The sequence below is a fragment of the Hyla sarda genome, chromosome 5 (assembly GCF_029499605.1).
Source record: "Hyla sarda isolate aHylSar1 chromosome 5, aHylSar1.hap1, whole genome shotgun sequence".
Taxonomy (NCBI): Eukaryota; Metazoa; Chordata; class Amphibia; order Anura; family Hylidae; genus Hyla; species Hyla sarda.
In genome coordinates, this window is record NC_079193.1 from 87,819,449 (window position 1) to 87,845,097 (window position 25,649).

At 40.0% G+C, this 25,649-nt stretch overlaps 1 protein-coding gene across 8 annotated transcripts in view; it reads left to right on the forward strand.

The window, feature by feature from the left end:
• Window positions 1–25,649, forward strand: part of CREB5 (cAMP responsive element binding protein 5) — a 616,745-nt gene that overhangs the window by 208,284 nt on the left and 382,812 nt on the right. For all 8 annotated transcript variants that reach the window (XM_056519876.1, XM_056519873.1, XM_056519872.1 and 5 more), the window contains exon 4: window positions 6,564–6,679. In XM_056519876.1, coding sequence (XP_056375851.1) covers window positions 6,564–6,679 — 116 coding nt within the window. The remainder of the gene's footprint in view (window positions 1–6,563; window positions 6,680–25,649) is intronic.

Consider the following 25,649-nt stretch of genomic DNA (forward strand, 5'->3'; position numbering starts at 1 on the left):
GACTTCCAAACCAGGAACCAAGTGGATCCAGGGGAATGGGAACTAAATTCACAAGTCTTTCAGTCACTGGTGAGAGTTTGGGGGGAACCCGGAAATAGATCTCTTTGCCAACAAGAAAAATTGCTAAGTCCAGAACTTTTTCTCCCTCAATCCGAGGGAGAAACCTGTTGCTGTAGATGCTCTTCAACAAGCTTGGGATTTATCTCTTGTTTATGCATTTTCTCCTCTGCCTCTCATCTTGAAAGCACTCCAAAAGTTTAAAGCGGAGAAAGTTCGTGTCATCTTCATAGCCCCTTGGTGGCCCAAGAGAGGTTGGTTCAGTCTCCTAAATCTCCTCTCTGTAACAGATCTGATCCGGCTTCCTCAGGTGAAGAATCTTCTGACACAGGGACCTCTATGTTACCAAGACCTAGACACCCTACAGTTAATAACAGCATGGCTCTTGAAAGGCAGATCCTACTAAACAAAGGACTTTCTAGTAAGGTGGTTAATACATTGTTAAAAAGTAAAAAGGTTCTACTTCTGCTATATATTTAAGATACTGGAAGAAATGTATCTCATGGTGTGTTCCCAAACGTTTCCTGTAGTTGCAGATCAGACGTGCACAACGGTCATAAGTAATTTTAAACCTTTCCTCTTTACAGAACAGTTTCAGTTGAGGAATATTCTTGGGAGTCTGGTGTGAATCACTTTCTTGTGGTCATGCCACAGCATCTCTTGAGGTTAGGTCTCAACCAATCCAGAAGGCGTATTTTCTTTTGTTTAAGCCATTCTGTTGTTGATTTACTTCTATGCTTTGGGTCGTTGTCCTGTTGCAACATCCATCTTCTGTTGAGCTTCAGCTGGTGGACAGATGGCCTTCAGTTCTCCTGCAAAATGTCTTGATAAACTTGGGAATTCGTTTTTCCTTCAATGATAGCAAGTCGTCCAGGCCCTGACACAGCAAAGCAGCCCCAAACCATGATGCCTCCACCACCATACTTCACATTTGGGATGAGGTTTTGATGTTGGTGTGCTGTTCCTCGTTTTCTCCACACATAGTGTTGTGTGTTTCTTCCAAACAACTCAACTTTGGTTTCATCTGTCTACAAAATATTTTGCCAGTACTGCTGTGGAACATCCAGGTGCTCTTGTGCAAACTGTTTTTTTTTTTTTTTTGGACAGCAGTGGCTTCCTCTGTGGTATCCTCCCATGAAATCCATTCTTGTTCAGTGTTTTATATATCGTAGATTCGCTAACAGGGATGTTATCATATGCCAGAGACTTTTGTAAGTCTTTAGCAGACACTCTAGGATTCTTCTTCACCTCATTGAGCAGTTTGTGCTGTGCTCTTGCAGTCATCTTTACAGGACGGCCACTCCTAGGGAGAAAAGCAGCAGTGCTGAACTTTCTCTATTTATAGACAATTTGTCTTACCGTGGACTGATGAACATCAAGGCTTTTGGAAATACTTTTATAACCCTTTCCAGCTTTATGCAAGTCAGCAATTCTTAATCGTAGGTCTTCTGAGAGCTCTTTTGTGCGAGGCATCATTCCCATCAGGCAATACTTTTTGCGAAAAGCAAACCCAGAACTGGTGGTAGTTTTTTTTATAGGGCAGCTGTAACCAACATCTCCAATCTCATCTCATTGATTGGACTCCAGTTGGATGATACCTCACTCCAATTAGCTCTTGGAGATGTCATTAGGCTTGGGGAAACTCTGACCAGGTGAAACCGAACAGAAACCAGTCAGACATGGCGCAATACTTCAGAAAAAAGCTAGCTCAGAGCCTGGCACGCACACCCAAGATGGTGCCAACTACTGTGAATGAAGCGGAACGTGAGGATGACTCTGATGTTGAAAGCTTACCTAGCACCCTAGTGCTCGGGGGCGAGGAAACCCGGAGACTCCTTTACAAAAAAGACGGTCCACCAGGCTGTAGCTAAGGCTAACACTGTTACTAAGCAGGGCTTTCTTGCTCCTGGAGGATCAAGAGAACCGCAGCAGGAGGAAGAATGTGCACATTAAGGGCTTACCTGAAACGTATGCCACAGAAGTCCTGGTTTCGGTATCCCATATGTGGGCGTAAAATGCTCTGCAGGCACACAACAAGGCTCAGGAGTGAGAGCGCACTATGTATATTTGAGGCCTAAATTGGTGATTTGCACAGGGGTGGCTGATTTTACACCGGTTCTGACATAAACGCAAAAAAATAAATACCCTCATGTGACCCCATTTTGGAAACTACACACCTCATGGAATGTAACAAGGGGTATTGTGAGCCTTAACACCCCACAGGTGTTTGAAGAATTTTCATTAAAGTTGGATGGGAAAATGAAAAAAATAATGTTTTCACTAAAATGCTGGTGTTACCCTAAATTTTTAATTTTCACAAGGGAAAATAGGAAAAAAGCCTCCCAAAATTTGTAACCCCATTTCTTCTGAGTAAGAACATATCCCATATGTGGATGTAAAGTGCTCTGCTGGCGCACTACAATGCTCAGAAGAGAAGGAGCGCCATTAGGCTTATGGAGAGAAAATTTGTCTGGAATTGAAGGCCACATGTGTTTACAAAGCCCCCATAGTGCCAAAAAAATGCCCCCCCCCCCACATGTGGCCCCATTTTGGAAACTACACCCCTCATGTAATGTTATAAGGGGTACAGTGAGCATTTATGCCCCATAGGTGTCTGACAGATTTTTGAAACAGTGGTCCGTGAAAATGAAAAATTGTATTTTTAATTTGCACAGCCCACTGTTCCAAAGATCTGTCAAATGCCAGTGGGGTGTAAATGCTCACTGCACCCCTTATTCAATTCTGTGAGGGGTGTAGTTTCCAAAATGGGGTCACATGTGGGGGGGTCCACTATTATGGCACTACGGGGGGCTTTGTAAATGCACATGGCCCCTGACTTCCATTCCAAACAAATTCTCTCTCCAAATGCTCAATGGCGCTCCTCCTCTTCTGCACTTTAGTGAAAAAAATTTTTTTTTTTCATTTACATATCCGACTTTAACGAAAAGTCGTCAAACACCTGTGAGGTGTTAAGGCTCACTGTACCCCTTGTTATGTTCCTTGAGGGGTGTAGTTTCCAAAAGAGTTTGCCATGTGGGGGGTTTTCTGCTGTTCTGGCACCAATGTCAGACATGCCCCCCAAAATCCATTTCAGCAAAATTCCCTCTCCAAAATCCCATGGTTGCTCCTTCCCTTCTGAACCCTCTACTGCGCCCGCCGAATACTTTACATACACATATGAGGTATTTCCTTACTTGAGAGAAATTGGTCACAAATTTTGGGGGGCTTTTTCTCCTATTACCCCTTGTAAAAATTCAAAAACTGGGTCTACAAGAACATGCAATTGTAAAAAATGAAGATTTTGAATGTTCTCCTTCACTTTGCTGCTATTCCTGTGAAACATCTAAAGGGTTAACACACTTACTGAATGTCATTTTGAATACTTTGAGGGGTGCAGTTTTTATAATAGGGTCATTTGTGGGGTATTTCTAATATGAAGGCCCTTCAAATCCACTTCAAAACTGAATTGGTCCCTGGAAAATTGCTGCTTAAATTTTAAGCCCTCTGATCTCTTCCAAAAGTAAAAACATGTCAAAATGGGCTTGGTCCTTAAGGGGTTGGGCTTGGTCCTTAAAGGGGTACTCCGCCCCTGGCATCTTATCCCCTATCCAAAGGATAGGGGATAAGATGTTAGATCGCCGCGGTCCCGCTGCTGGGGACCCTGGGGATCACCGCTGCCATTTCACTCTGTGCATAATGACGGGCGATACAGGGGCCGGAGCAGCGTGACGTCATGGCTCCGCCCATCATGACATCACGGACCCTCCCCTTAATGCAAGTCTATGGCAGGGGGCGTGACCACCGCCACGCCCCCTCCCATAGACTTGTATTGACGGGGCGGGCCGTGACGTCACGAGGGGCGGAGCCGTGACCTAACAATGCTCCGGCCCCTGTATTGCCCGTCATTACGTGCAGAGCGATCTCGCTCTGCGCAGTAATGATAGCGGGGTGCTGCAGCAGCGATCCCTGGGGTCCCCAGCGGCGGGACCCCGGCGATCTGACATCTTATCCCCTATCCTTTGGATAGGGGATAAGATGTCTAGGGGTGGAGTACCCCTTTAAGGGGTTAACATAAGTTTTGTCACTGACTTAAATATATATATATATATATATATATATATATATATATATATATATATGTTTTTTTTTTTTTACATTGATTTTGAAGAAGTGAAATGAAAAAATAAATTGTTGGTCTCTCGCTGATTTACAAGTGCAAATAACCCAGATGGAAATAATCTGATAGTTAACACTATGTAAAACAGGTGTAAATTGAATTGTAGTTCTGTAGAATTGCATTAATAGAAACATAGACACATAGAATAGCCTTATGCTTATCCCATGCATGCTTAAACTCCTTCACTGTATTTGTAGCGACCACTTCTGCAGGAAGGCTATTCCATGCATACACTACTCTCTCATACTTCCTGATATTACTTTTAAACATTTGCCCCTCCTCTAATTTAAAACTATGTCTTCTTGTGGTAGTTTTTCTTCTTTTAAATATGCTCTCCTCCTTTTCCGTGTTTATTCCCTTTAAGTATTTAAAAGTCTCCATCATATCCCCTCTGTCTCTTCTTTCTTCCAAGCTATACATGTTAAGGTCCTTTAATCTTTCCTGGTAAGTTTTATCCTTCAATCCATGTACTAGTTTAGTAGTTCTTCTCTGAACTCTCTCTAGACTATCTATATCCTTCTGGAGATACGGCCTCCAGTACTGCGCACAATACTCCAAGTGAGGCCTCACCAGTGTTCTGTACAGCGGCATGAGCACTTCTCTCTTTCTAGAATGCACTTTTCACTTGCTTTTTTTGCTAACATCTTATGAATAAAAGAATTCATCTATTACATGTATTAGTACTGTTATTAAATAGACAGTTATATTATCACATTCCTTTCCCTAAGTATTGTGCACCCAGGGTCTCACCTTCTCTCCTCCATAGTAATATCTCCCCTCAAATTTCTGTCTTCAGATTTTGCATCTTCCCTCTTTCTCACATATAAGTTCTTCTTCCTTTCCTAGATACCACCTTCCCTGCTTCTACTGTTCCCCCCAGGTATAATTTTATCCCCAGGCATTAACTCTCCACTAGTGTTGAGCGGCATGGGCCATATTCGAATTCGCGAATATATGGACGAATATTCGTCATATATTCGCGAATATTCGCATATTCGTTATATTCTCGTTTTATTTGCGCGTATGCGAAAATACGCGTATGCGAAAATTAACATATGTGAAAATTTGCATATGCGGAAATTAGCATATGCGAATTTTCGCATATGCGAATTTTCGCACGCCAGTCTCACACAGTAGTATTAGAGCCTTCTTTACACCACACAAGCTGGAAGCAGAGAGGGGTGATCACTGTGATGTGTACTGTGAAGAAAAAAAAACAAAAAAAATGAATATTCGTAATTACGAAAATATAGCGCTATATTCGCAAAATTCACGAATTCGCGAATATGCAATATTCGCGAATAATATTCGAATTGCGAATATTCGCGAGCAACACTACTCTCCACTAAGTATCACCTCTTTTCTCTGTAGCATTATCCCCCCCCCCTTCATTATTATAATCACTAGTATAATCTCACCCTCTCATCTCTCTCTCTCTCTTCAAGTATTTTCTCTCCTCACTTCAGTATAATCTGCCTCCCCCTCAGTATTAGTAAATATCACCACCCATCTCTCCCAGTTTACTGTACTAATTTCAGCAGAAGCTCTCAGCAACTCTTACCCGTAATAGCTCTTGTACTTTGCCTCATTTCGGTGAAGCCCCCTTGACATAGATCCAGCAATCTGGCGACATTTCCCACTGGCGCTATAGAAAAGTGCAAAAGGGAAATTCATGGTAGAACTGATTCCATTTATTTGAAGTGGACAGCGCCTAGTTATCTGTTGCCTCAATCTGGATGCCAGATCGCCAGACATGCTGCATGGTGCCAGAGGGGGGAACACATCGTTCCCCATCCTGCCTGTAGAAAGTGTCGGTTCCTAGACAACTAATGCCAACCAATGCACTTTGCCATCAGTTGTGGTATCATTTGCGATCAGTTTTAGGCGGGGTTCACTGTCAGTGTGGAGAGGTTATAATGTTGCCGACAGTTACCTTCTATGGAAAGGGAATCAATGCTGCCCCATGTAGCTAAGGTTGGCATTTGTTGTAGCGCTTTTTTTTTTTTTTTACTGCTGCATCCCCTTCATTATTTGCCAGGCACAGCACTGTAAATTTTGTAGATACTGTACATAGATCCATAGCATTTAGAAAAGCTGACTTTATTTCTTTTCTTAACCATTATAAATCTCTAAATAAGAAACATGATAACCTAAAATGTTATGGAAAATCATAGCTAAAACTTCACCTGGATTGATTTACTCCTGTGTGCTGCCGTCTTTTCCTATGGATATATATATATATATATATATATATATATATGTAGATATGTGTACTTGCATAGTAATGCATAATTTAGCATACATTAAATAACATAATGGTCCTTTACAGATCAGACACCAACTCCAACGCGTTTCTTGAAAAACTGTGAGGAAGTGGGGCTCTTCAATGACATTGACTTGGAGCATGAATTTAGAAGTGCACAAGAAGAGGAAAACAGTAAAAGGGTGAGAGTCTTAACTGTATTTAATGTAATATCACCAGCTTTCCACTGCACTGATTGAACATTCATAGTTTTTCATAAACTTTTAAATTAAGACCAGAGAAGAGAACACAGAACAACATTTCTTCTGGAAACATGAACATAGCCACTATACGGTTAATTGGCTCAAATGAGCTGGTCATATGGCCTCCAGAGAAGAATGGAGCCAATAAATCCTAGCGTTAGCAGGGATGAGACCCCCAACAATCGGACATTGACCATATACCATTGTAATGAAAGAGGTAATATATCTGAATGAAACTAGCCACTACATACAGGTATTTCATGAGAAAGTAAGTCTTAGGCCATGTTCACTTTTCTGGAACTTCGGGGCGGAATTGTGCATTGGAATTCGTCCGGAGATTCCGGAGAAGCAGAGTCCTGTTGATTTCAGCAGGATTATACTGCACTGTGCACATGTCAGGAATTTCCATGCCAGATGTTTCTAGCAAGAAAATTCTGTTTTCCATGTCCACAGAAAGAATGAACCATGAAGTCCTAGTACCGGCATATTATGCCGATGCTGGCACGCACTCTCTGGAAAGTCCGCACAGAGATTTTCAGTGTGGACATTCTGGACATGTGTACATAACCTTAGAATAAGCAAGAGTGTCCAGGATTTTTTTTTTTTATAGTAGTTATAGATGTACTGTGACCATGGTTCACTGTAGTGACCAAAATTTAGGTTCTATCAGTTGGAGAAGACAAGGGCCTCATGTACTGTGTTTCTCCCTTTTTTTCCCCTTTTCATAGTGAGTTATTATTCATTTTGCGACTGTAGAGAAGAAATAATGAAGTCGCAGTCACCCGGGTTGTTCTTCAGCAATTCGTAGAATCTTTATTCCTAAATAATAGCAGTGAAACAGATAAAACAATGTTCCATAGCTGGGAGCGAGAGTCAGGAAGCTCTCAGACGTGGGGCACACCAAAGAGAGGCAACTAGTTTTATGTCACCTGCGGACGCTTCTTCCTGCCAAGGGGCCTTGGCATCTTGGCCAGAAGCGTCCGCAGGTTACCTCCAAAATTGAGTAGCTGATAGCAGAGAGTTGTATATACAGTGTATTGGGTGTGTAGAATGTGTGGGTTTTATTTGTGGTCATTTTGCAATTTGAGTGGAAGAGGGTTAAAGGGGATATTCCAGGATTTTTTTCTATTTGACTATGTTACAGGGTCTGTAAAGTTAGTGTAGTTCATTATATATTGTCTGTTCCCGTGTGTGACCGTTTTACTAACAATTCTTATTTTTAACAGCATACAAAATGACTGTTGTCTCAGATTTTTCCCAGGTTGCAATGTGGCCGAGACCTGACTCACTTGTCAGCTGATGACAGGGAGCCTGTCTGCTTCAATGGGTGGAATGATTGCTTGGAGGGAGAGATCAATCTGCAACTAGTGCAACAGCTGTAGGCACTCTGATTGAAAACCACAGGTCTTTTGAATGGATGCAGCTTATTTATGTTTCAATGGGTGGGGTGGCTGATGTGTGGGAGGGAGGAAAATGGAATTATGGGTTTTGAAGGCAAAATAAGAAAACTCTAACAGGAAATACCAGTTCACAAATAGCTAGCCACAGTGTTATGGTAATCTCACAACATAGCCATTTAGCCCCAAGACAAGCACAGATCCTTCTTAAGCATGTCCATTACTGTCTGCCAGGTACATACTAAAATCACCTTATGGTGGATAACCCCTTTAAAGGGGTTGTCCATTATTAGTAGAGATGAGCGAATCGAATTGGACGAAGTCGAATTTGTTCTGAATTTCATGAAAAATTCGATTCAGACCGAATCCGAACCTCGATTAGAAATAACAAATTTCTTCATTAGCGACACCCCTGCGATCGTCCTGTATAATGTATAGATGCGAGCGGCTTTCTCTGGGAGCTGTAGTAATAGACAGATCGCAGCGGGTGTCACTTCTGACACCCGTTGCGATCGTCCTGTATAATGAATAGATGCTGGCAGACGGCCGCTCTTCTCTGGTCCCACTGTGGTATGAGTATATGCCGTATATATACCTATTATTCATATTTCCCACAGAGAGCTGTGATTGGTTCCAGCCATCTGGCCAATAACAGCTCTCTGTGGGAAATATGAATAAGTGATGTGAATTCTATTCCCATCCCTGGCTGGCCAGAGTATAGTGCAGGGATGCGAGCGCAGAAGAAAGTCGCTCCAGCTCTGCAATAGAAAGGACAATTGCATCACCCTGGGCGATCTGTCTATTAGTACAGGTACTACAGCTCCCATCAGAGAACAGTCTGTTTCATGCTGGGAGTAGTAGTACTACCTAAAAAATGTAAAAAAATTGAGAAAAAAGTGAAACACACATACATACACACTTTATTAAACAATGATTTAAAAATACATTACTAATATAAAAAAAAGTAAAAATTATTATAAAAAATATATTATTTTGACATTTAAATGGCCCCTTTCTACATTTTTATTATTGTCGGCTACATTTTTAGGTCCCTGCCCGCCCACATAAATTGATCCCTGTTTCAACATTTTTTTTTTTTTGTCTTTCAATTTTTGGGAGCAGGCAGGAACCAGAAAATTCAGCGCTCAATATTAAAAATGAATGAGGAGTGCATTTCATAATTTTTATTTACTAGTTTTCGTTCTAAATCCAACTTTTTTTTTCACTTACATTTTTTAGCCCCATAAAAAAATGAAAGCTCCATGAAATAAAAATAAAAAATTATGATTTAGAACGAAAACTAGAAAAAAAAAATTATGAAATGCACTCCTCATTAATTTTTTATATTGAGTGCTGAATTTTCTGATCCCTGCCCACTCTCGGAAATTGAAAGACCCCAAAAAAATAAATAGAAATAAATAAATAAAAAATATTAATGTTCATTTTAAACAGGGATCAATTTATGTGGGCGGGCAGGGACCTAAAAATTTAGCCAACAATAATAAAAATGGAGAAAGGGGCCATTTAAATAAAAAAATTATATATTTTTTATAATTCATTTTCCATTTTTTAAATTAATTTAATTAGTAATGCATTTTAATATTGTGTTTAATAAAGTGTGTGTATGTTTGTTTCACTTTTTTTTCTCTATTTTTTAAATTTTTATATGTGGTTCTACTACTCCCAGCATGGAACAGGATGCTCCATGATGGGAGCTGTAGTAGTGTCTGTACTAATAGATATCACTCCTGACACCCGATGCAATTGTCCTATCTATTGCACTGTCTCTGCACTATACTCCGGTCGGCCAGTGATGTGAATAGAATTCATATCACTTATTCATATTTCCCGCAGAGAGCTGTGATTGGCCAGATGGCTGGAACCTATCACAGCTCTCTGCTGGAAATATGAATTTATATGTATATATACAGCATATACTCATACTACAGTGGGACCAGAGAAGAGCGGCCGGTCGCCCGCATCTATACATTATACAGGATGATCACATCAGGTGTCAGAAGTGATACCCGCCAGGATCTGTCTATTAATGCAGGTACTACAGCTCCCAGCATGGAGCAGAGTGTGCTCCATGTTGGGAGCAGTAGTACCTGCAGTTAAGGACAGATCACAACGGGTGTCACTCCTGACACTTGATGCGATCGTCCTTTCTAGATGCGAGAAAGCCGCCAGCATCTATACATTATACAGGATGATCGCAGCGGGTGTCAGGAGTGACCCCCGGGGCGATCTGTCTATTAGCACAGGTACTACTGCTCCCACAGTCTGTTCCATGCTGGGAATAGTAGTACTACCTAAAAAAAAAAAAAAAAAAATAGAAAAAAAGTGAAACACATGCACACACTTTATTAACCCCTTAAGGACGCAGCCCTTTTTCACCTTAAGGACTGAGCCCTTTTTTGCAATTCTGACCACCGTCACTTTATGCATTAATAACTCGAAAATGCTTTTACCGAAAATTCTGATTCTGAGATAGTTTTTCGGGACATATTCTACTTTATTTTGGTGGTAAATTTTCGGCGTTACTTGCATCCTTTTTTGGTGAAAAATCCCCAAATTTCATGAAAATTTTGCATTTTTCTAACTTTGAAGCTCTCTGCTTGTAAAGAAAATGGATATTCCAAATACATTTAATTTTTATTAACAAATACAATATGTCCACCTTATGTTGGCATCATAAAATGGACATATTTTTACTTTTTGAAACAATTAGAGGGCTTCAAAGTAGAGCAGCAATTTTCAAAAATGTCATGAAAATTGCAAAATCTGAAGGGACAGATGTTACAGAACTACAACTCCCAGCATGCCTGGGAAGTCTAGGCATGCTGAGAGTTGTAGTTTGGCAACATCTTGAGGGCTACCGTTTGGGCACCACTGTAACAGTGGTCTCCAAACTGTGACCCTCCAGATGTTGCAAAACTACAACTCCCAGCATGCCCAGACAGCCTTTGGCTGTCTGGGCATGCTGGGAGTTGCAGCTTGGCACCCACTAGGAAGGGCAGCAGTAAATATTGCTTACTGCCCCCTATCCTCCCCCCACCGTCGTTTCCCTACCTTCGCCTGTCTCCAGCGACGATGTTCTGCGATCACCGACATAGGGGGGTCTCAGGACCCCCGTCGGCGATGTGCCAGGATGCCTGCTGAATGATTTCAGCAGGCATCCCGGTCCCCAACCGGCTAGCAGTGGGGACCGGAATTCCCACGTCCTTAAGGACTCGGGATGCAGGGCATATGCATACGCCCGGCGACCTGAAGAGGTTAAACACATTATTAAAATACATTATTAATAAAAGTTCGCCAAGAATTTATTCGGATCGAATCGATTTTTAAAAATAAAATGTATTCGGCGAATCATCCGAATTAAATTTTTCAAAAATTCGCTCATCTCTAATTATTAGATGATTCTTTTTTTTTTTTTTTTTTTTTTTTTGCGAAAAACAGCACCTCTCCTGTGCACAGTTTGTGTCTGGTATTGCAGCTCAGCTCCATTAAAGTAAATGGGACTGAGCGGCACTACTACACACAACCTGTGGACAGGAGTGGTGCTGTTTTTGCTTATAAAGAAGCTGCCTTTTCTAATACTGGGCAATCCCTTTAAGTGAGTTGAAATAGATTTGTTTGTACCCCATAATTATAAGAGCTGCGGAAACTGTAGGCGCTATATAAATAAATAAAATAAAAATAAATAGATTAGCCAGTGGAAGTCATGTCACATTCTAGGAAAGGGGGTACATTACAAACAACAATGTCAATCCTGAGGCACAACCCTATGAATAGATTAAGATTAGCCTTTGTATCCCCCAATAGTCTGAAGACCAGTGGATGACATGTTGATTTACCGCAGAATTATTATATTTACCATAACATTTTTGTATACATTAGGTGCAAATAAAGATGCTTAAAAATTAAATACATAAATAAATAAAAGCCTAATGTGAAAGAGGGATGATTGTCGGTGTGTAAAATGAAGAAGGACAAAATATGTCTGCTTGTTTTCAGAAATCATGAAGATGATTTTGGGAAAACCCAGATGCTATTGTTCAACCTAACAACTTGTGCCTCGCATAAGCTTACTTTCTGTGAAAAATACGAAACATTTAGGGTTGAATAATATATTAATTTTGCTACAGGTGGTTAATATATGGCTCTTGTATGACTGCTGGAGATGAACATGAACACATGGATTGATTTTCATTCATCCAAGCCTTTGCATGCTTAAAGTAAGCCCGCAACTGGAACAGGTTACATGCTCTGTAATAAGAACCACATTTGTGTAAATGGTGAACGCGAGCGCAGTTTTATTATAATGTCAGCTATTCTTTCCCAAGACTATTATACTCATTTGTGCTCGCAGAGAACCGTGGACATTCTATGGATAACTGAGCTCTGTTATAAATCATTACATATAAAAAAAAACTATAACACATACAAAAAGGGGAAGAGTTATCAAAACCTGTGCAGAGAAAAAGTTGACCAGTTGCCCATAGAAACCAATTGGATTGCTTCTTTAATTTTTCAAAGGCCTTTTCAAAAATAAAAGAAGCAGTCTGATTGGTTGCTATAGGCAACTAGTCAACATTTCCTCTATACAGGTCTTGTTAAATCTCCCCCAAATAGTTTTTGCTAATTATTTCATCATGAGATGCCAAAGAAAACATCTTTGATGGTATTCTGGTGTTGGTATTGGTTATCCTTTGTGTAATGAAAAGTTACTGTATATAATTTGCCAGTTTACTTTCTCTATCATGTCTTCATGGTTTTCAAGATCTCTAGTAAGAATTTTCTTTGTTTTATCTGTCCTCATCTATACTGCATTCGAAATGAGCTGTGAGTCATTACATGACCAGGACAGATTTTAACCCTTTGGCAGTAAATTACAAAGGTTCCTGTTAAATGACTATCTTCAGGTGTCTTCAGGTGTCTTGGGAAATTGAGACCGGAAAAATAGTGCAAAAATTGTATAACTTTTAATTATACAATGAATATGTTTATTATTAAAACTGTAACATGCCTCTGATGTCAAATTCTATCAAAACAGTGATGAAATGTTAGTGTTAGTGATAGTTGGTGATAGATCAGATGAGATTATAGATAATCACAATATCTTACTACCCCTGTCACTACCACAGTGGTACCTAAATGTAATGTGGGGTACAAAATCAGAGCTATGGAGTATGTAGAGGTGGACTCTGGTACCTAAGGAAGTGAAAGGTATAGGGGAACAGTAGTGCCAAAAATTGAATGCAGCATTTTGAAGGGCCTGCTACATATATTGCATTCAAACCCAATAGCTTTACTGTCCTTTTTTACAATTTTTTTACATTTCGGCGATTCAAATTTATTTCATTTTGTCCGGATGGGGTTGTTTTAGGTTTTAAGTACATATATTCAGATGAATGGGACAACCACAGACATTTCTGCAACATATATAGTATTTTTAGCTGCATCTGCCTGATGCAGAGAAGGCTTTTTGGCAGTCAACTTTTCAACTTTTTTTTTATAGGGGTTGACCAGAAATAGAAAATCAAAGCTAATTTTTTCAAAGACAAATACAGCCCAAAAATTGGGTTTCCATGACAAGCATGGATCCAGGGCTAAAGTGGCCAGGGTTTACTGTGTGATTAGACAAAATCTCCATTCCATATTGTTTTAATATTTAGACCTCCTCCATATCCATAATCTAGTTAGACTTAGTCCATTGCTCCAAATTTGTAATAAACCTAGAGTCAGCATGTCTGTACTTATACATTAGTCTTTTTAGTTGTAGGAAAAAATTGTCTCACATATATTCCTGTAAAGATGGTGCCTTCATCACCATCCCATATTCCTTAAAAGGCTTATAAGCATAAAATATAACTTTAGTGACATTAGCAATCAGATTGCTTCTTTTATTTTTCAGAGGCCCTTTAAAAAAATAAAAGAAGCATTCTGATTGGTTGCTATGGGCAACCAGTCAACGTTTCTTCAGCACATATCTTAATGAATCTCCCCCTATAAAGCATTAGGTTGTCTAGTAACTTTTTTGGTCTCGGTAATGAGAAGACACAAACTTGGATCATCAATGACAGGGGCTCCAATACGATTTTTCGCAATCGGAGTCCCCAGAATTGTCTGGTCTTATGGCACTGCCACAATTATTGAAAGAAAGTCTCTGAGTAATAAGGAGAGACTGCTTAGTGCCAGTTTCCATTTCTCATCTGTGAGACCACCTAGATAGGCTTCCAGTTTTTCTCTGGCAGACAGTATCTCTCTTTGGCTCTTAAAGCATAGTAAGTCTGCGTAGAGTATCATTACGGCATTTCACCCAGGAGGCTCAAGTAGAAAACGGGATATGGGAAAGTCATTAAATATAAAGGAGAGCCCTGGAAACTTTGTCTGCAGGGTGGAGTAGAGCTGTAAATATGGTAAATGAAATGAGTGTTAGAATGATCTGATAATGTTTCTCGGACACACACCTTCCTTGTATCATATTCCCACCCCTTTCACTGTAGCACATGGAAATACATGGCAACAGTGTCAACTCAGAAAGAAAAATAAGTCACACAAAATGGTCATATTTCACCATATATCCCAGGGATCATAAGAGTCAGGCATAACATGGGGTATTGCCTGAGATCATGCCACCATGCAATGATTGTCAACATAATGGAAGTACAGGCATGTCAGCAGGGTAGTTCAGTGGTTAGCACTGTTGCCATGCAGTACTGGGCTCCTCGGTCACATACTGCCAAGATTAGTGTGTATTCCCTGTGTTTGTTTGGGTTTCCTCCAGGAACTCTGGTTTCCTTGCATACTTTACAACTAACTCATAGGTTAATCTAGAATTTAAATTGTGAGTCCAAAAGATAACAGGGACCGAGTTGAGTGATGACAAGCTCTGTACAGTGCTGCTAAATATGTTGGTGCTATATAAGTAAAGGAATTATAATTGTTCTAAACATTTTTTATCATCAATGCCAGAACAAGAATTGCACCATGGAATATGTGATAGCTGTGCTGCCATGTAGTACAGTTGTAGTTCTCGGAATGCCAGGCCCCAAGTTTCCTTATTCTATGTAGACAGAAATGCTATGTACCTGTCTAAAGGAGCAGGATGGAACACATATATACACAACACATGATAGCTGAACTCCTGTCAAAGACGTACTGTGGACCTGGCTGCTTACCCAACTGTATAGAGTGTATAGTCATTGAGCCTGCTCTGAAAAATGCCCCAGGACTGTCATTTTCTGAGTGATCACATGATCACAGTAAACACCCACTAATGATGTCATCTGTCTGGCACAAAGAGGTAAGGGGCGTTGCTGTTCATCACCAGTTAATTACTTACACTTGTTGGGCAGAACCCTCTAGCCTGTTGAGTCTATGGCTAAATAGGTTTAGCATTAGGTCTGGGGCTACATTTAAAACCAGTTTGATGGCAGATTCGAGTAAAACCTCCAAGAAGAAATCTTAATTTAGTGTTGAATATTGAGGACTGTGCAGTGTTGGGGACTGTGGTAGAATCTGTCTTCAGGTGTGCAGGTCAACATGAATAGTGGCCATTACAGGTGTAGAATGTGAGCCGAGTTTGGGGAAAACTTTATGATCTAGATTTTCCCGGAACATGCACTGTAGCAGTAAAATCACTGTCTGCACAGCAATGCGCTCATTGGTAGAAACATTAAAATGTCTTGCAAAGCAATAATTTTTACTAGGCATATTTACTCCAATTTCTGCAATATATAAAAATATATACTATAACATATACTGTATGTTTACTCTGAATTTCTAAGTCTGAGACTGGGTTCACATCAGCGTTTTACATTGCTGTTATAGAATTTGATAAAAATAAAAATAAAGGTAATGGATCCCGTTTATTTCAATGTTGTTTTTTTTTTTTAAATCTCCACTGTACTATGTAGCCTAGCAAGTTAGAGGTACAGAGCCCTGTGCTGCAGAATTGTAGGAGAACAGCATAAAATGCATTGCTCACCAGAAGCATGGGGACACAGGAACAGTGAAAAAGAAAGTTTTGGCACATAAATTATTATTCATTTACTGTCCTTTTAATCACAATAATATTTTTGGGGAATTTAGCTTCTGTGATTACTCCTTGAACATTTTTGAATGTCTAGCTATCTGGTATGTAAACTTGTCATTGGGTTGCCCTATTTTCTTCATGGTGTTGTTTATGACAGGACCCTCAATCATCAGTTTTTCAGATGAACTTTACCGAGATATTTAGGGTGTTTTCAAAAGAATGTGTCATCAAAAAATGACCTATTGTTTAAATCAGGTTTTTATGTTAGTCATATTTTTGAAAGAATTTTTGGTGATGTTTTTTCTAATTTTCTATTTTACCATCAATATTTTATAATAATCCTGAAATCCTATTGTGTAAGTAACAGCGCTGTATGGGACTTGTACAAAGAATATGTTATAATTAAGTATATAGAACCAATATCAAAATGCCCTTATGCGTAGTGTAACCATGTAGAAGCAGTCCAATGCAGGAAAATCACAGCAAAATAATGTCTGTAGGAATAAATAAACAGTCCAAAAATGTATTTCCAATTTAGTCTGAACCTTTATCCATGGCTTGTTTTAAGTGAATGGCAACTCAAGGAGTGAGGGTAGAAACTTGTTCACTGCTGGGAGTATTGCCCGCCCAGCGGTGTCTCAACCAGCAAGCTCTGTTATAGTCTAGTTAACTCGGTCCCGTAGCTGCATATGACATCACAACAGGTAGCTAGTTGTGCCAAAAAGCCTACCCATTTCGGAAAGAGAACACTTTCCTTTGTCAAACAGAGGGGAAAGTTCATGAATCTTTAAACAATGTTCATAAAGTTGAAGTTTGTCTTTTCTATCTCAAGTCCATGGTACATGGACTTGTACTCCCCAATTGAAACATCCATAGTTTTTACTTCACAAATGTATAAAAATAAATGCATGTGACAAGTGCTTTATTATATGTAGTGATTATTTAAACATAAAGGTTTTACATGTGTAGCCATAAAATGCCTAATTTTATTACCAATGGGGCACTAAAGAGAAATAAAGTGACTATACATACCATTATATGTCATTGTGTGTATATATTCTTATGCAACAGGGCCTTCCATAATCTGAAAAAAAAAACATGAACCGCATAAGGAGACCCTACATGTAAAGGTAATGGTACCATTGTATTTAGATTAAAAATCCACCGACCTACCGTATATACTCGAGTATAAGCCGGCTGTCCGGGCTTGCTGGAAGTTGTAGTTTTGAAACCTCCGGAGGTCCGCAGGTTGAAGACCACTGCGGCCTTCGACAGCATCCAGCCCCCTCTCACCCCCCTTTAGTTCTGTACAGTACTCACCTCCGCTCGGCGCTGGTCCGGTGCTGCAGGACTGTCCGGTGAGGAGGTCGTCCGGTGGGATAGTGGTTCCGGGCTGCTATCTTCACCGGGGAGGCCTCTTCTAAGCGCTTCGGGCCCGGCCCCAGAATAGTCACGTTGCCTTGACAACGACGCAGAGGTACGTTCATTGCCAACGTACTTCTGCGTCATTGTCAAGGCAACGCCTCTATTCCGGGCCGGAAGCGCAGAGAAGAGGCGCCCCCGGTGAAGATAGCAGCCCGGAACCACTATCCCACCAGACCACCTCCTCTCCGGACAGCCCTTCAGCACCGGACCAGCGCCGAGCGGAGGTGAGTACTGTACAGAACTAAAGGGGTGAGAGGGGACTGGATGATGTCGAAGGCCGCAGTGGTCTTCAACCTGCGGACCTCCGGAGGTTTCAAAACTACAACTCCCAGCAAGCCCGGACAGCCGATGGCTGCCCGGGCTTGCTGGGAGTTGTAGTTTTGAAACCTCTGGAGGTCCGCAGGTTGAAGACCACTGAGGGCGGATGATGAGAAGAGGATGATGAAGGGGGGGTGTGGGATGATGACAAGAGGATGATGAAGGGGGGGTGTGGGATGATGAAGGGGGGTGGGGATGATGACAAGGGGATGATGAAGGGGGGTGTGTGGGATGATTACAAGGGGATGATGAAGGGGGGTGGGGATGATGACAAGGGGATGATGAAGGGGTGTGGGGATGATGACAAGGGGATGATGAAGGGGGTGGGGATGATGACAAGGGGATGATGAAGGGGGGATGTGTGGGATGATGACAAGGGGATGATGACAGGTGATGATGATGAGGGTCTGGATGATGACAGGCGGTGATGATGATGAGGTTGTTAATGACGGGGGTCTGGATGATGACAGGGGGGATGATGTATTTCCCACCCTAGGCTTATACTCGAGTCAATAACTTTTCCTGGGATTTTGGGTTGAAATTAGGGGTCTCGGCTTATACTCGGGTCGGCTTATACTCGAGTATATACGGTACCTCTCTGGACATTTGAGCCATAAAAATCCCCTCTCCTCCCCCCTTCCCCAATGGCCATTCACCTTATCAATCCCGAAAAAAACAGAACCCTGGAAGGACACATCTTGTTTATTCAATAAGTATTTTTAGAGGGGGTGTCCATTCATATTTCCGTGATATATTGTATTCATGTTTACCTATATGTTTTGATAACATTCTTTTTGTTCAACCCACATATATTTTTTCCGCAGACGCAATAGATACCATGATTATCCTTTTGGTTTTGCAATTTATATGTGTTTTTATTTTTGCTTCAAATGATCCATCTTTTAACCTGAAACTTGGTATTTTTGTCATTACGTTGCTAGACAAGCTTTGCATAAGCGTCAGGGAAAAAGGTTTTCTTTTTCAATTTGGGGTTTTTATGGTTGGAGAAACCACATTCCCTTTTTAAGGTTTTTTGAAGGTAAATGTTGAATGTTTTGTATGAATGTGGGATGTTTGATAATGGTAGGCATAGTCACTTTCTTTCTCTTTAATGCCCAAATGGTAATAAAATTTGACATTTCATGGATAATTTAGACACATGAAAAATCTTTGTTTAAATAATCACTGCGTATAATAAGGACCTGGTCACATGATGCATTTCTTTTTATGCATCTGTAAAGCGGCAATTATGGATGTTTCAGTTTGGGAGTACAATCTATAATGTACCATGATGGACTTGAGATAGAAAATTGAAATAAGGAAATACAATCAGAACATGTTTCACTATCTTCTTTTAATCAGGAAAAAATCATCTAGGCAATACATTCACTTTTAGGCTAAGTCTCCACTTGTTTTTTTTTTTTGCAAAACGCAAAGAAAAACGCCAATTCTGCCGCATAGCGTTTTTTGGGTCAAAAACGCTGCAACAAGATGTTAGCTGTAAGTCAATGAGAAATCGCAAATTTCAAATTCCACTTTGCGTTTTTTCACTTTGCGTTTTTTTTAATCCTTTTGGCGTTTCTTCACTTTTTCTGCGTTTTTTCCGCTCTTTGGCATTTTGAAAAAAACGCTGTAGTTCCCTCAAACCTGCGTTTTTTGTCAAAATCGTGGCGTTTTGTTCCAATAGAAGTCTATGGGAGTGAGAAAACCCCAAGAAAAACGCTATGTGGATTTTAACTTTGGCGTTTTTGCAGGCGGTTTTTAATCTTTTTTGGACTTTAGCGATCCAAAAAAAAGTGATGTAGATAGCTGTTTTTAATAAAATTTCGTAGGGTACCATTAAAATTTTATACAGTAGTGAAGGAAAAAAATATACAGTAGTGAAGGAAAAAAATTGTATCTAACGAAATGTATATTACTGAAAAAAAAAATGTACTTTTTAAACAGGGATCAATTTATGTGTGCGGGGAAATAAAAATGTAGCCGACAATTATAAAAATGTATTGTGTGTGTGTTTTTCACTTTTTTGCTTTATTTTTTACATTTTTTTTTAGTTAGTGCTACTACTTCCAGCATGGAACACACTGTTCCATGATGGGAGTAGTACTACCTGTACAAACAGACAGATCGCCCGCTGCGATCTTTCTGTATAATATATAGATGCGGCGGCCGCTCTTCTATGGTCCCCTGCCCTGACATATATTTACACTTATTCATATTTCCCACAGAGCTGTGATTGGCCAGATGGTTCCAGCCAATCACAGCTCTCTGTGAGAAATAGGAACATGTGTATATATACGGCCGTGCAGGGGACCATAGGAGAGCGGCCGTCGCATCTATACATTATGCAGGAGGATCACAGCGGCTGCCAGAAGTGATACCCGCTGTGATCTTTCCATAACTGCAGGTAATACTACTCCCAACAAGAAGCACACTCTGCCTCATGCAGGAAGCTGTAGTACCTGCATTAATAGACAGATCGAAGCGGGTGTCAGAAGTTACACTTGCTGCGATCTGTCTACTAATACAGGTACTACAGCTCCCAGCATGGAGCAGAGTGTGCACCATGTTGGTAGTAGTAGTGCCTGCTTAAGTACACATCACAGTGGATGTCACTACTGACACCCTCTGTGATCGTCCTGTCTATAGCAGAGATGGAGCGGCTGTATACATCACTCACATCCCTGATCTGCACTATACTCTGGGCCGGCCACTCACTCATTCATCTTTTCCTCAGAGCTGTGATTGGCTGCAACCATCCGGCCAATCACAGCTCTGGGTGGGAAATATGAATTTCTGTTGACATCAGTGGCCGGAGTATAGTGCAGAGAGGTGAGCGATGTATAGACCCGCTCGCTTCTCTGCTATATTATGGACGATATATGTCTATAGTACAGGTACTATCACTCCCAGCATGGAACAGTCTGTCCCATGCTGGGAGTAGTAGTACTACATAAAAAATGTAAAAAATGTATTTAAAAAAAATAAAGTGAAACACACTTTATTAAAAAATAATAAAAATTGGGTTATAAAATATATACATTGCATTTAATAACATTTTTCATCACTGCTGCATCCTTTTTTTTTTTTTGGTACCCAAGAAATTTTGGGTATCCAAAAAAAAAACGCCAAGGTGCAATTTCAACACAAATGAAAAAAACGCCGGAAAAAACGCCAGGAAAAACGCAAGGAAAAACGCATGATGATGTCACTTGCACTGGCGTTTTTCAGGCGTTTTTTTAATTTAATTAATTTTTTTAATGGCGCAGCCAAGACTGTGGTAAAAATGTTTTGCAATAGTGACCATAATCATCATAAAGTAAGACAAAAGAATGCATATATTTTACTGTAGTTATAGCATTATCATCTGGTACAGATAGTCTTTTATGAATCATTTTATAGGCACTGTGCTTTTCCATTTATATAGTTATGCCAATAGCTCCTGAGTCGCTTAGGCATGTACTATGTTCAAACAAACACGAATGCCTCACTTTTTTTTTCGCTCTTTATGGTGCTGATAGATTAAAGTCCCTAAAGAACCGTAAGCACTGTGATTATAAAGCAGTGATCTTCCTGAGGAAAAATATGCTTCACACAGTGAGGAAATAAGCCAAGGCCATGGAATAGCACTGCGTTTCCTCTCCTATTCAAATTAGGAAACCTTGACTGTCCAGTTTACTTGCCAGTTTTAAATCGGAAATGTTTTGGAAGAACAGTATTATTTCTCAACAAAAAGTACAAAAGTATATTGATGGATGTGTAACGCTCACTAAAAGTTTGACATTGTAACGGTGATATCAAGGATTTTTTAGCTGGCACTAGATGTTGGGCCAACCTCAGCAGCAATGTTGATTTCCTTGCTATCAAAGAACGGAAATGGTTAATAAAAAAAGAAAAAAAAACACATGGAAGAAGCAAGTGTATTCAAAGAGAATATGTCATTGTACAAGCAGCAATGTGCCTGTGTGACTGGGGAGCTCAAGTGCCATCAATAATTTAAGCCATGGAACCAAGTATGTAGTTGTACACAGCATTCTCAGGGGTAAAGCCATCTCAGACATATATGGCATATCCACAAAAGGTGGCTGTTTTCCAAAAGCAGATAAATGGGCTGTTTTTTTTTTTTTTTTTGCAGTTTATGAAACTCTCATTAATGTTAATAGGAGTTGGATAAACAGCATTGCACTGTGAGAGATGCATGCAGGTCCCAAAGGTACTGTAGGACCCACATCTTGCCTTGGTAAAGAAAAACCCCTTCACAACATTTAGCCGAGCCAAGAACACTCTCTAGGAGGTTGGCATATCGTTGTTAAAGTCTACAAGAAATGCCTTCATGACAGTAAAAACTGAGAGTTATCTCTAGATAATAAATTAAGGAATCCTGAAACTTGTAGTTGGAGGGAAGGAGGTTCAATATGAAATAGCCATTTCTCGAAAAGAAAGCAGCAGCTTTATGGTGGACTCACAACATAACCATTTAGCCTCAAGACAAGCAGGGATCCTTCCTAAGCATGTCCATTACTGTCTGACAGGTAAGTACTAAAGTCACCTTATTTTGGATAACCCCTTTAAAAACTTCCCAGTTTGAAAACAAAATTCTTTGGACACATAAAGCCAAAATGAGGTTATGCCAGAATAATGAGAAGAGAACAGTATGAAGAAGGAAAAAGGGGCTCATAAACATACTTCTACAACATTATCTTTAAAATATGGTGGAGGCAGTGTTATGGCTTGGGCACATATGGTGGCCAAAAGAACTGGGTCACTGGTGTTTAGTGATACCGTCACTGGGGATAAAAGTAGCATGATGAATTCTGGAATATACAGAACTCTACTTTCTGTTGTAAATTCAGGACAGCTCATCACATTATATAGATGGAAATGGATTGATAAAGACTCAAAACATACCACAAAACTTGATTTAAACAATAGGTCATTAATCATTATATAGAATACATACAGCATTGTATAAATGTGCATGCACTTAAAGGGGTACTCCGGCGCTAAGACATCCTATCCCCTATCCAAAGGATATGGCATAAAATGCCTGATCGCGGGGGTCCCGCTGCTGGGGGCCCCCGTGATCTTCCACACCCCGTTAGAATCTGCCCCCGGAGCGTGCTCGCTCCGAGTCTGATTACTGGCGATCACGGGGACGGAGCATAGTGACGTCACGGCTCCACCCCCGTGTGACGTCATGCCCTTCCCCCTCAATGCAAGCCTATGGGAGGCGGCGGGACCCCCACGATCAGGCATCTTATCCCCTATCCTTTGGATAGGGGATAAGATGTCTTAGCGCCGGAGTACCCCTTTAAAGTCTTTCATGTCTTTCATGAAGAAGGACCCAAGGGGTTAAAGTTTTGTCTTGAGGAGAGTGTCCTAAAGAAGGGTGGAGACTTACAAGCCATTCGTGCTATACTAGGAATATGTAAAGCAGCTCCCTCATTCTATCTTTTCCAGGCAACATTCCCTTAAAGTGAGTGTTTCAATTCTACTATGAGCCTTAGAACCTGACTGAGAATGTATGCCAAGCCAGAAATATTTCCAGAATAACCCCAAAACAGCCATTTGCAGAAGGGCATCCTTTCCTTCTTGAAAAAAAATGTGGGCCTGGCATACACTCCCAGTCTATTTATAGTAAAACATGGAATTTAAGGCAAAACTACTTGGAAAAAGTGTCATGAGATAGCTGCTTTGCATATCTTTTGTACTTTGGGGCACACACAGTCCTATAAACAATTCTATTCAAACATTTAAATATAAAGAAATATTCAAAATAAAGACATTTAGTACAGACTTCTACCAATTGGAATGGTCACTTTCTGATATTTCAATAATAATTTTTAAGGCCTATTCTGTTATCGTTTACCATAGGTCCAGTTATGATGATTTCTCATGGTCAATAATTGATATTATTACTTAACAAAATTACATGTAGCAATAAGTCTGTTTGTTGTTTTCAAGTCTCTTCAGGGTGCTTTAAGCTATAATTCAAGTAATAGAGGAAATGATAGAAGATGTATGGGAACATGACTTAATGGTGCACTACAGATTATTTCATTTTGCAATTTTGACCATCTTATAAGTCCCTGTAATTGTTGCCAAGAGGTATACAATAGATTAATGTACAGTAACAGCTATGACATAAGCGCATATTTGACTATATAGATTTATGACAGTAAGTATTGCAAAGTTATTACAAGCTCAACATGTCCCATGAAGAGTCTTCTTCAGGCTCTAAAGAACAATGAATTTTATATCTCCTTTTCAGTAATGATTGAAGCCAAAAGACTTATTTTGTTAGATGTGTCCGTGCCCCTTTATTCATTTCTAGTCATGTATTTTGCATCTTTATCTCAACTTAGGAAAAAAATACTTAATTTTAATATTTTAAATTGTATGCTATTTTTATCAGCTTAAAGGGCTACTTCGCTGCTCAGTGTTTGGAACAAAATGTTCCGAATGCTTAGAGACGGCGCCGGAAGCTTGTTACATCATAGCCCCATCCCCCCCCTGATGTCACACCCCGCTCCATCAATGCAAGTCTATTTGGTGTACTCGTCAACCATTACTTCAACTCAGCCTTTTTGTGATAAAATACTGGGCATTGCCAATGCTATCAAGGTATTTATAATACCTTTAATATTAGACAATATGGACTTTACCAAAACTGCCTATCACATGTACAGGCTGTCTTGTTTGTGCATGGTTTTACTATTCTGGTCCATGGTCTATATTAAAGGGGTTTTCTAGGAAAATATGATTGATGACCTAGCCCGAGGATAGCCCATCAGTTATTTTTGCCCAGAAAACCCCTTTTAAATTTGTCTCATGTCTGGTATGTGTTCACTGCTAGAAGTATCTAAATGTTTTTACACCAATCTTAATTTGGTTTATAAAACACCACTTTTATGTGCCAGATATGTGTCTAGTTGGCCTTTTAAATGTGGCTTGAACATGGATAATCCTTAAAGGGGTACTCCGGTGGAAAACTTTTTTTTTTAAATCAACTGGTACCAGAAAGTTAAACAGATTTGTAAATTACTTCTATTAACAATTCTTAATCCTTACAATACTTATTAGCTGCTGAATACTACAGAGGAAATTCTTTTCTTTTTGGAATACAGAGCTATTTGCTGACATCACAAGCACAGTGCTCTCTGCTGACACCTCTGTCCATTTTAAGAACTGTCCAGATTAGGAGAAAATCCCCATAGCAAACATATGCTGCTCTGGACAGTTCCTAAAATGGACAGAGATGTCAGCAGAGAGCACTGTGGTCATGATTCAGCAGAGAGCATTGTGTTCCAAAAAGAAAAACATTTCCTCTGTAGTATTCAGCAGATAATAAGTACTGGAAGGATTTAGATTTTTTAATAGAAGTAATTTACAAATCTGTTTAACTTTCTGGCACCAGTTGATTTAAAAAAAAAAAAAAAAAAAAAAAACGTTTTCCACCGTACCCCTTTAACCAGATCTCTTATCAGAAAAGTGAAACAAAGCACATTTTACTATTCTTTCTGGTGCAAACATAACAATACATTTGTCATCCATTCAATAAGCCATAGTTTTGGCAAATGTTGTGCCAACATGCTGGCACTGCAGGCATAGTAAATCTGGGCTATAGTTTCTATAGTGAATATAAAGATTTGTGAACAGTAAAAGTCTCCATAGGCTATATTGTCCCTAAGGACATACTCCAATGATGATTTGGGGCATTGTAACTGAA